The sequence below is a fragment of the Sinocyclocheilus grahami genome, unplaced genomic scaffold (assembly GCF_001515645.1).
Source record: "Sinocyclocheilus grahami isolate Dianchi unplaced genomic scaffold, SAMN03320097.WGS_v1.1 scaffold1509.1, whole genome shotgun sequence".
NCBI lineage: Eukaryota > Metazoa > Chordata > Actinopteri > Cypriniformes > Cyprinidae > Sinocyclocheilus > Sinocyclocheilus grahami.
The window spans coordinates 20,144-35,648 of record NW_015506688.1 but is presented as its reverse complement, the minus strand read 5'-3'; the positions used below and the strand labels follow the sequence as shown (position 1 = coordinate 35,648).

Genomic DNA, 15,505 nt, shown 5'->3' with positions numbered 1-15,505 from the left:
ATTCTACCTGCATTCCATATCATATTGATCAGCCTTAATACTACCTCCAGTGATACATTCCCTGGTGTTGTTTGTTGCGCATTTAAGATAGCCCTTTTTAATTCAAACATAGTAAAAGGCAGGTTCATATCTCCTCCTGATGCAGATCTACTTTCTTTTATTCCAGGGTTTTCCAACAGTGTCTGATTCCTATGCTGCTTATCTATTGTGGATAAATTTCCACAACTGTGGATTTTCACAAAGGTTTCTACCAAAAGCTCTGCTTTTTCTGCATTACTAACTGCATTCTTATTATTGCTACATAATACTGGCATTTCCACCTTTCTACCTAATCCACTCATTCTCCTGATTGTTCCCCATATGTCTGACAACTGAGTTTCACTTCCAATTTTATTGCAATACTGTCTCCAATACATGCGTTTGACTGACCTAATCGTTTTCCTAACTACTGCTTGTGCCCTTTTGTAGCTAATTAAAGTTTCTAGTGTGTGATGAGCTTTAAGCTGTCTAAATGCTTTATTTCTTCTTTTAACTGCTATTCTACAGCTCTCATCCCACCACGGCACGCTTTTCCCCCATTTATTTCCTGTACTTTTATGCTTTATTTCTTCTTTTAACTGCTATTCTACAGCTCTCATCCCACCACGGCACGCTTTTCCCCCATTTATTTCCTGTACTTTTAGGAATTGTTTCTTCTGCTGCGTGTATAATGTTTGCGACTACTACACTATTCATTTCCTCCACATCTGTTATATCTCTACTCAGTATTTCCACACACTTAGTCTCACTAATTTCTTGAAATGTCTGCCAGTCAGCTTTATCTAATTTCCACCTTGGTATTTTCACTTCCCCATCCTGGTGTACCTCTATGCCAATCCTAGTTATTATTGGATAGTGATCACTACCCACTGTCGACCTACCAATTACTTCCCATGCACTTATTCCTGCAATTTCAATTGACACTAGTGTTAGATCAATAGCACTTTATGTATTACTTGAACTATTATACCGTGTGCCCTTTCCATCATTAATACACACCATCTCTTTATCATCTATAAATTTCTCTATTGCTAATCCATTTATATCTGTGTTTTTACTTCCCCATAATGTACTGTGTGCATTAAAATCCCCACATACCACTATTTTGCCCTGCATTGATCCGCAAACTAATTCCAACATATCAGTACTTAATCTATTGCAAGGGTTGTAAAAATTGGTTATTTTTATACTGTTTTCCCCTGACCATACTTCAATTACAACAGATTCATGTTCTTTCCCTTTACTAATAAGTTTATATCTTACCCCACTTTTAACAAAAGTTGCTACACCTCCACCTTTTCCTGTTTCTCTAGCTCTCCTAATTGAAGTATATCCATACAATACAAAGTCCAAGTGTGGTTTTAACCATGTTTCTTGCACACATATTACATGAGGTCTATCTGCTAACTCTGAGACAAAACTCTTGAATTCCTGTCCATTTGCTATAAGGCTCCTGGAGTTCCATTGCAATATAGCTAATGACGCACGATCTTCTTCGTGGACGTCAACTAACAAACAGACGCGCAAGTACTGCCACCTATCGGTCAAATACAGCGCTGTGGCCTCACACACTCCACACACTAGAGAAGAATTCGTGTTTGTGGACGTATCTTTACATAAGCTACTACATAAAAGATATTATTGTTTTATTATATAGAATAAAGTGTCTTCCAGGATTAAGAGTTAACAGGATTTTACTGAGGCATTTTACAATCGGTGTAAGGCATACCCTTCATTTTCTAACATATTACAAACTAATATCCCTCCGATAATTACACTTTTATTCTATTTGAAAGATAATTCATAAATGATCTTTTTTTTTAACTTATTTGTTTGCAAGTCGAAACAAAATGGCTCAAACTGAATGATGCTGAAATCCTTTTTTAAAGGTCGTTTTAATTGCACACCTGTTACTAAATTAATGCACTTAATTTGAATCCCCTGAACATCTTTTCTACAATTGTATTATTGTTACGTGATTTTGGGACAAAATGTATAAATGGCTGGTTACATAGAACATAATAGGTGCTTTTGAATATCACGTTATCAAGTTTGGAGCTTGTATGAATAATCTGTGGAATAATATTTGGATTATATTAAATTTCATCTACACAAATGCAGATTTGTTAAGGCTGCTCCAGGTTTTGTGACTCAATCTCAACTCATCTCAAATTCTCAAATTTATATATGCTGATAAATATTATAACATGTCGATCAACCTCCTTAAACCTTTGCTTATTTCGATTATTTGTAAGCAGTTTTAAAATTATATTTTATATAGGCTATTTATATAAATATGTATTCATTTTCTCCTCAGTGTATGCTGCTTGGCTTGTTTGTGTTTGACAATGATAATGACTGGTTGTTATTTAAAGAGGATTAACAGAGATTTAAAGGGGCCTATTATGCTCTTTTACAAAGTCTTGATTTTGTTTTGGGGGTGTAGAACAGGCTCTCATACTAGGTTGTTCAAAAAACACATTATTTTTCACATATTTTACATTATTACAACACCTCTCTCCCCAGTCTGGCATGAACGGCTCGAATAGTTCCTGTATCAAATTAAGGCCCGCCTTCTGAAATACGTGCTGTGATCGGTTAGCTGGGCCAGTGATCGGTTAGCTGGGCCAGTGTGTGCTGTGATCGGTTAGCTGGGCCAGTGATCGGTTAGCTGGGCCAGTGTGTGCTGTGATCGGTTAGCTGGGCCAGTGATCGGTTAGCTGGGCCAGTGTGTGCTGTGATCGGTTAGCTGGGCCAGTGATCGGTTAGCTGGGCCAGTGTGTGCTGTGATCGGTTAGCTGGGCCAGTGATCGGTTAGCTGGGCCAGTGTGTTCTATAAAATGCATTGCTGTTCTGTTGTAAGTGATCTTAAAGATTCCTAAATGCATCTACTTTCGGAAGGTCAAATAGAGTGCTTTTGCACTGAATCACACAGCGTCTCCCTGACATGGCTGCTTCAACACTAACTGCGGTTACTGAAACCACGCCTTCTTTCTTTGCGTGCACAGTTGGGCGGGATAATGCAAATATTCCCACATAGTGAGGTAGATATGTGGGGGCGTGTTAGAACAAGCCGTTTTAGGGGGGTGTGGCAGAGTCTTAACTTTGATAAAGAATATCTCTTTGGTTTTGAGACTTTAGTCTTTGCAACTTCAGGGATCTTATCTATGCACAATCAGCTTGTAACACTCCAAAGAGAAAGGAAAACTTGAAATCGCATCATATGACCCCTTTAATATGTTGCATTTTGTATTTGCTATCGGAGTCTTACATTCTGTTGCTTTATATTGTTTACTGTTGTTTGTCATTTGATTTATTCATCTTGGAGATGGTTGGTTTGATTCATGGCTCAGAAATGTTCATTGAGGTAAATATCTTTCTGTGTATCTGCTAAGATCGTAAACATGAGGCTCTTTTCTAATCTGATACCAGATACTATGATAGCAGCAGTAACACGTCGTATCTTCTGTCACATAAATGCTCAAGAGTGAAAGAAACTCTACCCGAAGGCATTTCTCGAATGCTTGGCTTTCAGTGCTAATTCATGAATATTGCATCAGACGCCGAAAAACAGCTGTTGGGGGGCTTTTGTTCAGTTTTTAGAGTTTAAAGAGAGCCTCATGAATGCTCCTCTAGCTTCACAGAACCAGACTTTGACTAAACATAAATGCTCAAGAGTGAAAGAAACTCTACCCGAAGGCATTTCTCGAATGCTTGGCTTTCAGTGCTAATTCATGAATATTGCATCAGACGCCGAAAAACAGCTGTTGGGGGGGCTTTTGTTCAGTTTTTAGAGTTTAAAGAGAGCCTCATGAATGCTCCTCTAGCTTCACAGAACCAGACTTTGACTAACATTATGAAGTCTGAAACACATTACGTCCTGTTCTGGCCACCCGTTTAGCGATGATAAATACTGTGTAAATCTAAAAGAGGATATAACTATGACTACGTAAAGTGTTTTATCTTAAACACATCATCTTATCTCTGTCCCCTTTGCTCTTCCAGGACCCAGGCGGAGATGGGCCACACATGTCGGGGCACCATAAACCTGGCCACAGCCAATATCGCGGTGGAGGACTCATGCAATTTCGTCATCTCTAATGGCGGCACGCAGACGTATCACCTGAAGGCCAGCTCAGAGGTGGAGCGGCAGCGGTGGATCACAGCACTGGAGCTAGCCAAAGCCAAAGCTTTCCGCATGCAGGCTGAGTCGGGTCAGTTGGAAAGGAAACCACATTTGAGAATAGCACAAAAATGCACACTTCGGTGTTTCTGTTTCACAGTTTTCGTTCCTCTTTTTTCCTGCAGATGATTCCGGGGACGACTCCACTCCTCCTGCGGCAGGTCAGGGCGCAGGCTCACGCAACTCAGAGGTGCAGTCCACCCTCCGGACGCTGGGCAGCAAGGTGGAGGATCTCAGCACCTGCAACGATCTCATCGCCAAACACGGCTCTGCTCTTCAGCGGTCAGTCCACCTTTCTCTAACAGACTGGACACACTTGGCTAAATTTATTGCTCTCATGACATTAATAACATTTGCTTGAAATGTATTTGTTATATATTATTTATATAATGCGAATATATATATATATATATTTTTTTTTTATTGTAATTATTATTATGCTATTAAAATCTTTAATTAAAATAATTATATTTAAAATATTATTTATATTGTTGTTAATGTTTTGATTTAGCTTTTATTGTTACGTTTTTGCTTTTCATTTTAATTGTACTTTAAGTTTTAGTAATTTTGTTGTTCTTTTGTCATTTTTAGCTTTTATTTATTTATTTAGCTATTAATTTTATTTCAGGCTTAGTTTTAGCAATTTTTTTAGTTCCCAAGGCAACATTTCTAGTTTTTAAATATTTATTGTTTTTCATCTAATATTTATATTTTTAGCATATTTATGTTTGTATTTTAGCATTATTTCAGTTAACAAATTTTTTTCTATAATTTGTTAACAATAACGTGTATGTATATATTCTTTATCTGTCTGTCTATCTGTCTGTCTATCTATCTATCTGTCTGTCTGTCTGCACATACACAATATTTCATAGTTTTTAAGACTGTACTGTTAGTCTTAAATGTGAAAAATAGTAATAGTCAAGAAAAAGTATGTGTGTCTAAAACCTTTGTATTTCCACTCAGATTTTGCTCGTATAAAGTTGTTTCTTATGCTTTCTTTCAGGTCCTTGTCTGAGCTGGAGGGAGTTCGGCTGGGAGGAGAGACGAGTGAAAAGATTCGGCAGGTGACGGAGCGAGCCACCCTCTTCCGCATCACCTCCAACGCCATGATCAACGTAAGACCACCGAGCAATACTTTTACTTTAGGGAAAAAGCAACTCACTGCCTCATTCACTTGTGGTTGTCTGTTAAGCACACAGAAACCACAGTTAAACGTATTGTTAACGATTCTTTAATAATCTGATACCCAGGCCTGCCGGGACTTCCTGGCGTTGGCTCAGGCTCACAGTAAGCGCTGGCAGAAAGCGCTGCAGGCCGAGAGAGAGCAGAGAGTGCGACTGGAGGAGACACTGGAGCAGCTCGCCAAACAACACAACCATCTGGAGAGAGCCTTCAGAGGAGCGACCGTACTGCCTCCATCCCAGAGCAACCCTGCCATAGACAGCAAAGGTAAAGTACCGCTGGCACAGAAAGACTGGGTGCCACAAAATTATATAGAGACTAATATATAAACACAGATTTCTAATGCATTGTAGTTGCACACAACAATGAAAAGACAACTAGTGGTATCTTGACTCCCCAATTAATGACTTTTCTAAGCTAATCTTTTTGAATGAATCTGTCCAAATTGTTTTACTAATCAGTTTTTAATCACAGCACACAATTTTCACTAAATAAAGGCAATTGAGAATAGGATTTAACCTTTTCCATTTTGTTATTCAAATATAGCACTACATGGTAATAAACATCGATATGTATCTAAATACACAACCATTTGGACGTTTGGGGTCTCTTCTTCTCACCAAGGCTGCATTTATTTGATCAAAAATACAATAAAAACAGTAATATTGTAAAATATTATTACAATTTAAAATAAATGTGTTCTATGTTATTATATTGTAAAATGTAATGTATTCCTGAGATGCAAAGCTGAATTTTCAGCATCGTTACTCTGGTCTTCAGTGTCACATGATGCTTCAGAAATCATTCTAATATGCTGATTTGCTTGCTTAAGAAACAATTATTATTAGTTGTGCTGCTTCATATTTTGGTTGGAGCTTTTTGTGATACATTTTTTTCAGGATTCTTTGATGAATAAAAAGTTTAAAAGAACATAATTTATTTGAAATAGAAATCTTTTGTAACATTATGCATGTCTTTAATGACACTTTTGATCAATTTAATGCGTGCTTGCGTAATAAAAGTATTAATTTCTTTCAAAAAGTATCAATTTGATACAGTATGGTAGTGTATTTTACACAATTTTAATAACTAAATTGTTTAAAAAAAGTTTTGGTAATGCAAATTAGTCATTAAATCAGATTTTTGAATCAATTTAAATTTACAGTTTGAGTTGTACAGTTTGAACTGATTTAAAATACTTTTTATTCTTTAATAAACATATCGGCCAATTAAAAAGTTGCAGTGAAACCTTTGCAATTTTCAAAGTATTCCTTATTTTTAAAATTGTCAGCCGATTCCTTGTGAGTGTTGATCATTCTAACTCATTTCTGTGTTTAAAAACTCTTGCCTTACATTTGGATACGACATACTGATTTCCTGTCTATAAATTATACTTCCTTCTTTCTTTGTCCTGTAGGCCCAGTTCCAGGAAAGGGCGACGTCAGTGACGAGGACGAGGAGAATGAATTCTTTGACGCATGCGAGGACGTTCAAGAGTTTATCACTGTACCAGCAGACCCCAAATATCACAGGTCTGTATTTACCGCCTTGCTCCTGTCGTTTACTCGCATCTCTCTCTGTCCCTTAACTCTCTTCTGATATGAGTGTTACTGGACCTAAGTGTGTGTATCCTCTGCCTTCCCTTCCCCTTCCTCCTATCTCTCACTCTCTGGCTCTCTCATACGCTCTTTCCATTTCTCTCAGGAGATCCGGCAGCAATGTCAGTGGAATCAGTAGCGAGCTGGGAATGGATGACGGGACGACGTCGGTAAGGCGTTTATGTACACTGGCAGAATACTTATGATTTTTAATGTTTTTGAAAAAAGTCTCTTAAGCTCACCGAGGCTCATTTATTTGAGCAGTAATACAGTAAAAACAGTAATGTTGTGAAATATTATTACAATTTAAAAACATGATTTTTAAAATTTCTTGAGCAGCAAATCAGCATATTAGAATGATTTCTGAAGGATCATGTGACACTGAAGACTGGAGTAATGATGCTGGAAACTCCGCTTTGATCACAGCAGTAAATTACGTTTGACTATATATTAAAATAGATGATATTTCACAATGTTGCTGTTTTTACTGTATTTTTTTGATCAAATAAATGTAGCCTTCATGACCATAAGAGATGATTTTCAAAAACATAAAAAGTCGTAATTATTCCAAAAACTTGATCACCATTGTACGCAAGCCAAATTCGATTCGATGCGCTGTCTAAATATAAAAAAACTCATATTGACGATTGAAGTTTATGTTTAAACACCATTTTTGTTTTAATCTTTCACAGCTAGACGAGCAGTCTCTGGCGTCCAATCCCGAATCTCCACAGTCCCAGGAAGTAGTGCCTGTGAGAAAGAGGCGGAGCCGAATCCCAGATAAACCAAATTACTCTCTCAATCTATGGAGCATCATGAAGAACTGTATCGGAAAAGAGCTCTCCAAAATCCCTATGCCTGTACGCCTATCCGTATCTTTACAAGAATCCCAAACAGCCCAGATTCATTTGCTTTCAACGCATTCTTTCTTTTCACAGGTGAACTTCAACGAGCCCCTGTCTATGCTGCAGCGTCTCTCCGAGGATCTGGAGTACTACGAGCTGCTGGACCGGGGCGCCAAGTGCCAGAGCTCTCTGGAGCAGATGTGCTACGTGGCAGCTTTCACCGTGTCCTCTTACTCCACTACAGTTCACCGCACGGGCAAACCCTTCAACCCTCTGCTGGGAGAGACATTTGAGCTGGACCGCGTGCAGGAGAGCGGCTACAGGTCCCTCTGTGAGCAGGTGAGCTTTTGTTTATCCTGAGATAGATGAGTTGTGTTTGGTATTAGTCCGTTCTTCTTCCCGTCTTGGTCTTCAGGTAAGCCATCACCCTCCGGCTGCGGCCCATCATGCGATCTCCGAGCGAGGCTGGACCCTGAGACAGGAGATCGCCCTGGCCAGCAAGTTCAGGGGAAAATATCTCTCCATCATGCCCCTGGGTAACTATTTATCCTATTTTGAGCATTATCACAATGTTCAAGTTTTAAAATAACATGCGGCTTTCATTCAGGGAAGAGTTTTTCTCATTAGTTCCTTTTCTTAAAAACAACATATAAAACAGGAAGTGTAATGCAAAAAAGCCGATTAGAAACAATGTCGAGTGGAATAAAAAACGTTTTTGGACACTTTAACTATGAACATGTTAACAACTAACATTTGACAACCGCAGAGTGTCACAATACTGTTGGTCTTTATTTTTAACAATAGCAGTTTCAACAGTAACAGCTGTTTTATAATAATAATAAAAACCTGACTGAAACTAAATGTTTTGCGTGTAGAGTGTGCCAGTGCTGTATTTAAAATGGATACCATATGATATGATATTTTATTTAATGCAACACCATTTGGACCTTTTTAATTGTGACTTAAATATCCAAATACTTTTTCGATATGCCAATATAATGGCTGCCCAAACTAGGGTTTGTGATTCGACAATAAGCTAATAATTAATTATATCGTAAAAGTGTAAAATTAAAATATATACATTATTTGAAAATAAAAACTTTCAATTTAAAACACACACACAAAAAAAAGATATTAAATACAAATTTGTTTTATTGATGTCATGTAACTATTAACCGACATTAGAGAACTGTGAATGTGTTGTTTAATTATTAAAGTATTAAATTAAATTCTCTAGGGGTATTTAAAATAAATACTTTAAGTCAAAGGGGTTCGGCTGACCAAAAAAAAAAAGTTTGCAATCCCTGCATTAATATATTAGTATATTTTGTTCATATTAAAAGATGGATATTTGAATGTCATATGCTCACATTTATGTTTTTAAGCAAGAGTTTTCAAGCTGATTTTGAGTTGCTTGTTTGTTTGCTCCAGGTTCTATTCATTGTATCTTTGAGAAGAGTAACAATCACTACACCTGGAAGAAAGTCACAACCACAGTGCACAATATTATTGTCGGGAAACTCTGGATCGATCAGGTCAGAATACACGCTACTTATTTAGACATATTTTCATATATAATCGGCATCAGTGTGTCTGATATAAAATGAACTGATGGACTTGTCAGTGGATAATGCTACAGTAATTCCTCTTTTAATTGTTATTTTGTAAATATTGTGTAAAAAGTGTGCTCATTTCATTTTAACAATTTTTGGTACATGTCTCACTTGCTTATGTCATTTGAATTATATTATGTAAATAACATGATTGTCACTCAGTTTTTTGTGCATTACATTTTTCCTGGTTTTGCAAATTACATTTGCATTATACAAATGTAGCTCGTAAATTGCTTAAATATCTATAGTGTGGCATTTGATTTTATTCATAAGTGATATTTGTGTGTCTCTCTCTTTCTCTCTGAGTTCAGTCAGGAGAAATAGACGTTGTGAACCACAGGACAGGCGACCGCTGTCATCTCAAATTCGCCCCGTACAGCTACTTCTCCCGAGATGTGGCCAGAAAGGTGAGTCAGCAGCCATTCCACTGACTTCCTTCTCCCAGAATGCAGACGTGTCTGTTTTTTCACCTTTTATCTGTCACCCTTTGCAGCTTTTCAGGTTCTTTTTGCCCATTCTGTAATTTATGTCTGCTTTCGCTTCCTCCTTGTGCAACGCCTCTCTTTGTAGGTCACGGGGGTAGTGACGGATAAAGACGGGAAAGCGCACTATGTTCTGTCTGGGACGTGGGACGAAAAGATGGAGTGCTCTCGTGTGATGCAGAGCAGCAGAGGGGGAGAGAACGGCGCCGACGGGCGACAGAAAACCGTCTATCAGACGCTCAAAGCCAAAGAGCTGTGGAGGAAGACTCCGCTGCCGTAAGATATTCCCTGTCGCGTACAATATTTCCCAAGTTCAAGCTCAGTCGACAGTATTTGTCCCTCAATTTTTTTTAAAAAGCCAAAAAGAACAGTAGCAGTAACAATGGAAGTGAATGGGCCACTCTGTAAATGTTACAATACTCATTGTTTCAATCATACAGCCACAAAATGTGTACAAAACATTATTTTAGTGAAGAAAATCACTTTACATCCAATTTTATTACTTTGTTGTAATGACAACATAACACCAAGCTGTGTGTACATTAATGAGGAAAAAAACTTAACTTGAATGATTTAACAAATGGCTGCAATATTGTTAAGAGTGAAAATTTTAAGGGGTCTGAATACTTTCCGTACCCACTGTATATACAAGAATAATTAATAAATCTGTTTTGAGCTCTCCTTTTAATTTTGTGCCAAGATAAAAGCTCTATTATTTCACATTTAAAAGCAAAGAAATCAAGACGGACTTAAATATGAGTAGTGGAATTTTACTGTTGTTCTAATTAATTTATTATTATTAGTATTATTACTATTGTTGCTTTTTTTTTTACAATAGTATTGTTGCAAGTTATATTTCTTAGATTTTTTTACAATTAAATATTTTGAATGAAGATGATGATATATTATTATTTAACAGGATTTGTGGCATAATGTTGACAACCAAAAAATTAAAAAATCTTGTTTTCTTGAAAAAGGCAAAGGAATTGAGGTTCCAGTGAGACACAATGGAAATGTGTGGGACCAATTTTTGGAGAATTTTAAAGCAGAAATGGGAAGCCTATAATTTTAGAATGCACTGTTTGACCGTAGAATAAGAGTGGAAACAGTGTTAGAGCTACATTTTTACAGCTTAATGGGGTCATATTATACATTATACAGCATTATTCTTTTTTGCTTAACAGCACAAGATCCACAATTCATGTTAATGTAGTCATAATATGACTCTCAGGGGTGCTCCGATTGATCGGCTACCGATCCCTATCGGCCGATAATCACGTTGGGATGATCGATCGGCGGTCTCTAAAAAGGCCGATCTCAAAAAAACAATCTCAAGCTGATGACGCTGCCGTGCGAGGGTTGGCACGACATGCAGCGGCACAGTTTCAGTCTCTGTCCAGCGCGGGTGAAATAATTATAATGCTGAAGGTGAGGTAGTCTCATGCACACTTGCAGCTTACACACATAATGCCACAAGGTTCACATTACTCCGTTTGCAGTGCGTATGTGGTGCGTATTTTTTCCGCGCTCATGTTAACGGATTAATAAAGCGTGCACACTGCAGATGGTTGCGGTCCGGCAGTGCGTTCCAGGAGCGGTGCGTCTGCAGCAGTGCAGAGATTGTTTCCACACCATAAATGCATATTATTAAAGTCTACTGTGTTTCACAATTAACACATATGGCTTTTTGGCTAGGTTTAAAGGAAAAGAGCACTTTTAGATCAACAAGGCAATAATAGATGGCACTCGTGGAGGTAGGAAAAGATAAGAAAGTTCTTTATGAACTGCAGGATTGCTTGTAATAAAGATTTAAATGCAAAAGGAAAGGCAGTAGAGCTGACTATTTCTGTCAATGGTAAGTTTGTGATAATGTAAGAAAAGTAGTTTAAATGTTTTGACACTTGCTTGAACAACTTAATATATAAACCTAGAAGTAAATGCAAAAGTAAAAAGCATTGAATAATGTGTTGTTTATATTTGTTGTGTTTAAACATGTCTGTGTATTACTGTACTGTGTAAAAAAAAAAAAAGAATTGCAATGCTGAAAAAGCATTTTCAGTGACAATGTTTGGATTTGAAATCAAAATAATGGATAAATGTTGTGTTTGTGGTAAACAGCCACGGATCAGGAGCTGACTCCTGTGTGAAAGCTGCTTCTCCTCTCACAAGAGTCACCTAAGAGGGGAATTCCCCCACATTTTCAAAAATGAAATTCAGGCCCTGAATAAATGTCTAAAAATCCTGATTGGAGTATCACTATATATAGTTATAAATGATAAAAAGAAGGCTTTAAAAAGATCAGTATCGGTATCGGCAGATACTGCTTTCTGTGATTGGCGATCGGTGATCGGCCTCAAAAACCCTGATCGGAGCACCCCTACTCTGAACTACTGCAAACACGTACAGCTTATGCATTGATTATCACAGAAAACTACACACTATCATACACTTCCACATATGCGTCATATTATACAGTGACTGCGATTTCACACACATACACACATTATAAAATGGCAATTGTGGGGTTAAACTTGCATTTGTGAGCTGATTGATTAGACCCTCACTGTCTCATTATCTGCTCTGTGTCACTCTAGTGGAGGGTCCTTATGGAGCTCCGGTCAAAAGCAAGTAACATCCACCCAAAACCCTTCCAGCCCCTCCATTGCTCACATCTGATAGAGCTAGGCGGTATGATCAAGCAGAAGACTGTAGTTTAACTATTGAATTGACATGTCATGCCACTTACATTGAGTGTGAACATGTAGGATTTTTGCACACCTGTGCTTTAATAAAATATAATTTAATATTTAAAAATAAATATATGAATGTACAAATGAAATGTACTTCGGCTCATAAAATAAAATATTAAAATAAATAAAATATGTAATTAAAAATGATACAAATATGTATGAAAAAAAAAATAAAACATCTATTAGGCATGTAACGGTATAAAAATTTCTTATCACGATTATAGTGACCAAAATGATCACGGTTATCAGTATTATCACGGTATTGTTAAAATGTGCTGGAGATGTTCAAAAAGTACCAACACATAAATCACTTTAAGTTTTATATTTAAAAATCAACAAACAACAAATAAGATGACTTTGTTTGCATAATCACTAAAACAATAACATTACCAATAATGTTCGGATTTTAAATGACAACTTGACTGACAACAGTTTAATAGCATGTTGAAATATCTAATGTAAATGTTCAAATAAAGCTTTGAAAAAGTTTCATAAGGTAAACCTCACATTTCAGCCTAAGTACACATAATGTGTAACAAGGTTTTGTAAAAGAAAATTGTTATTAATATTTCATATGTAGACTAGATAGACTACATGGATTTAATATAGAATATATAGACTTTTTTGGAATGTTACATGCAAAATATGTTTTTATGTGTATATTTATTTTTCAAGTCCATAATCAATTGTGCTAAAGTATGTTTCATGTATTTTATTCATGGGCTTGTGCAGAATTGAGAATTATATATTATATTATATTTTATATAGTTCAATTTCCAGCAAAAATAACTTCACTGTTATTTATACTCCCATTACTGTAATATAAAGTTGTATCTTGGACTGTGATCTAAAATGCTGGTCATGCCGCCCACCTCTAAACTTTACCAATATTTTTTCCTTTTTTTCTTTATTATTCTTCTTCCCGAGTTGACCATGTGCCTCTCTTAGCTGCTGTTTATCAGCCTGTTGTGTGAATATAGAAAGCGAGACGTGTTGAGATTGTAGCTGATTGTTTAAGTATAGATTTAATAGTTTAGTCCGCATTTGTTTTGTAAGCTCCAGGCTGTATTTGAAATAGTTTCTAATAGCTTTTGTAGAAAAGGGCTCTATTGAGTTACTAGCACCCTCATATATGTTCTGTTCTCTAATTATGTGACTGTTTGTTTGCTTTTGTATGTACGTGTTTGTTTTGTTCGATCAGGTGGTCACCATGACAGCTACAAGTCCATGTGGTTCGAGCAGCAGGTCGACCCGATGACAGAAGAGCCCACGCACATCTACAGAGGAGGATACTGGGAGGCTAAGGAGCAGGGCAACTGGGACTCCTGCCCGGATATCTTCTGATCCCAATCACGCACATGCCCCACGATGCCCTCACTGTCCCGTTTCCCGGAAGATAACAAACAAACGAAAGCTCAGTCAGCTGCCCCTTCTCTTTTCCCGTATCGTAGTATATCGAGATGCGCGTTCTTCTCTTTCGCCAGCCGTGCTCTACTCAGTGGACAGTAAGGGACACCGAAATGGTCCGGGAGCGCTCTCCCACCACCATCCACTGTGTGTCTCTCTGTTCTCCTCACGGGATTATTAAAACATAGGGTTCACGATTCAGTAAACGCTAGCGTTAGGAAAACATATTCAACACGCTCCACATGTCTTCCTCAAGCTGTGGATGTCACATCCTTAAACATCCGGGGGACATGAAGGCCTGTTTGCTCATGCAAGCGTGTGTGTGTGTGTGAGAGAGAGAATTAGCACAGGTGTGAATGAGTTCAGAGAAGCGCTGTAGTGCTCTTTCTTTTCATTGAGCATATTTGTGTGAGAGATGAAGTTTAAGAGCTCGCCTTGGTTTGTGGATTTTAAAGGAATGGTGTGCACAAATATGAAAGATCTGTCATTACTTACTCGCCACCTTATTTCTTTTGCAAAACAAGCTTTTTTTCCAGTAATGTTAGTGCACAACATGTCAAGCGCTAAAAAGCATGATAAAAGTACCATTAAAATACTCTATGCGATTTGAGGAGCTATGTTCCTTCTGAATTTATACAATAGTTTTCTGTGAGGAGTTCTCCAATTGTTTGAATGCCAATTACGCAGGTCGACCCGATGACAGAAGAGCCCACGCACATCTACAGAGGAGGATACTGGGAGGCTAAGGAGCAGGGCAACTGGGACTCCTGCCCGGATATCTTCTGATCCCAATCACGCACATGCCCCACGATGCCCTCACTGTCCCGTTTCCCGGAAGATAACAAACAAACGAAAGCTCAGTCAGCTGCCCCTTCTCTTTTCCCGTATCGTAGTATATCGAGATGCGCGTTCTTCTCTTTCGCCAGCCGTGCTCTACTCAGTGGACAGTAAGGGACACCGAAATGGTCCGGGAGCGCTCTCCCACCACCATCCACTGTGTGTCTCTCTGTTCTCCTCAATGGATTATTAAAACATAGGGTTCACGATTCAGTAAACGCTAGCGTTAGGAAAACATATTCAACACGCTCCACATGTCTTCCTCAAGCTGTGGATGTCACATCCTTAAACATCTGGGGGACATGAAGGCCTGTTTGCTCATGCAAGCGTGTGTGTGTGTGTGTGTGAGAGAGAGAATTAGCACAGGTGTGAATGAGTTCAGAGAAGCGCTGTAGTGCTCTTTCTTTTCATTGAGCATATTTGTGTGAGAGATGAAGTTTAAGAGCTCGCCTTGGTTTGTGGATTTTAAAGGAATGGTGTGCACAAATATGAAAGATCTGTCATTACTTACTCGCCACCTTATTTCTTTTGCAAAACAAGCTTTTTTTCCAGTAATGTTAGTGCAC

General features: G+C 37.9%; 1 protein-coding gene across 1 annotated transcript in view; it reads left to right on the top strand.

Annotated features, from left to right (window-relative positions):
• LOC107570815 (oxysterol-binding protein 1-like) overlaps positions 1 to 14,659 on the top strand; it is an 18,075-nt gene extending 3,416 nt beyond the window's left edge. The window contains exons 2-15 of the mRNA XM_016257081.1: positions 4,045 to 4,253; positions 4,348 to 4,504; positions 5,229 to 5,340; positions 5,476 to 5,674; positions 6,825 to 6,939; positions 7,112 to 7,175; positions 7,698 to 7,865; positions 7,944 to 8,189; positions 8,266 to 8,386; positions 9,282 to 9,385; positions 9,775 to 9,870; positions 10,034 to 10,221; positions 12,502 to 12,569; positions 13,897 to 14,659. Of these exons, the coding sequence (XP_016112567.1) occupies positions 4,045 to 4,253; positions 4,348 to 4,504; positions 5,229 to 5,340; positions 5,476 to 5,674; positions 6,825 to 6,939; positions 7,112 to 7,175; positions 7,698 to 7,865; positions 7,944 to 8,189; positions 8,266 to 8,386; positions 9,282 to 9,385; positions 9,775 to 9,870; positions 10,034 to 10,221; positions 12,502 to 12,569; positions 13,897 to 14,039 (1,990 nt within the window). The 3' untranslated portion in view covers positions 14,040 to 14,659. The remainder of the gene's footprint in view (positions 1 to 4,044; positions 4,254 to 4,347; positions 4,505 to 5,228; positions 5,341 to 5,475; positions 5,675 to 6,824; positions 6,940 to 7,111; positions 7,176 to 7,697; positions 7,866 to 7,943; positions 8,190 to 8,265; positions 8,387 to 9,281; positions 9,386 to 9,774; positions 9,871 to 10,033; positions 10,222 to 12,501; positions 12,570 to 13,896) is intronic.
• The last annotated feature ends 846 nt before the right edge of the window (positions 14,660 to 15,505 follow it).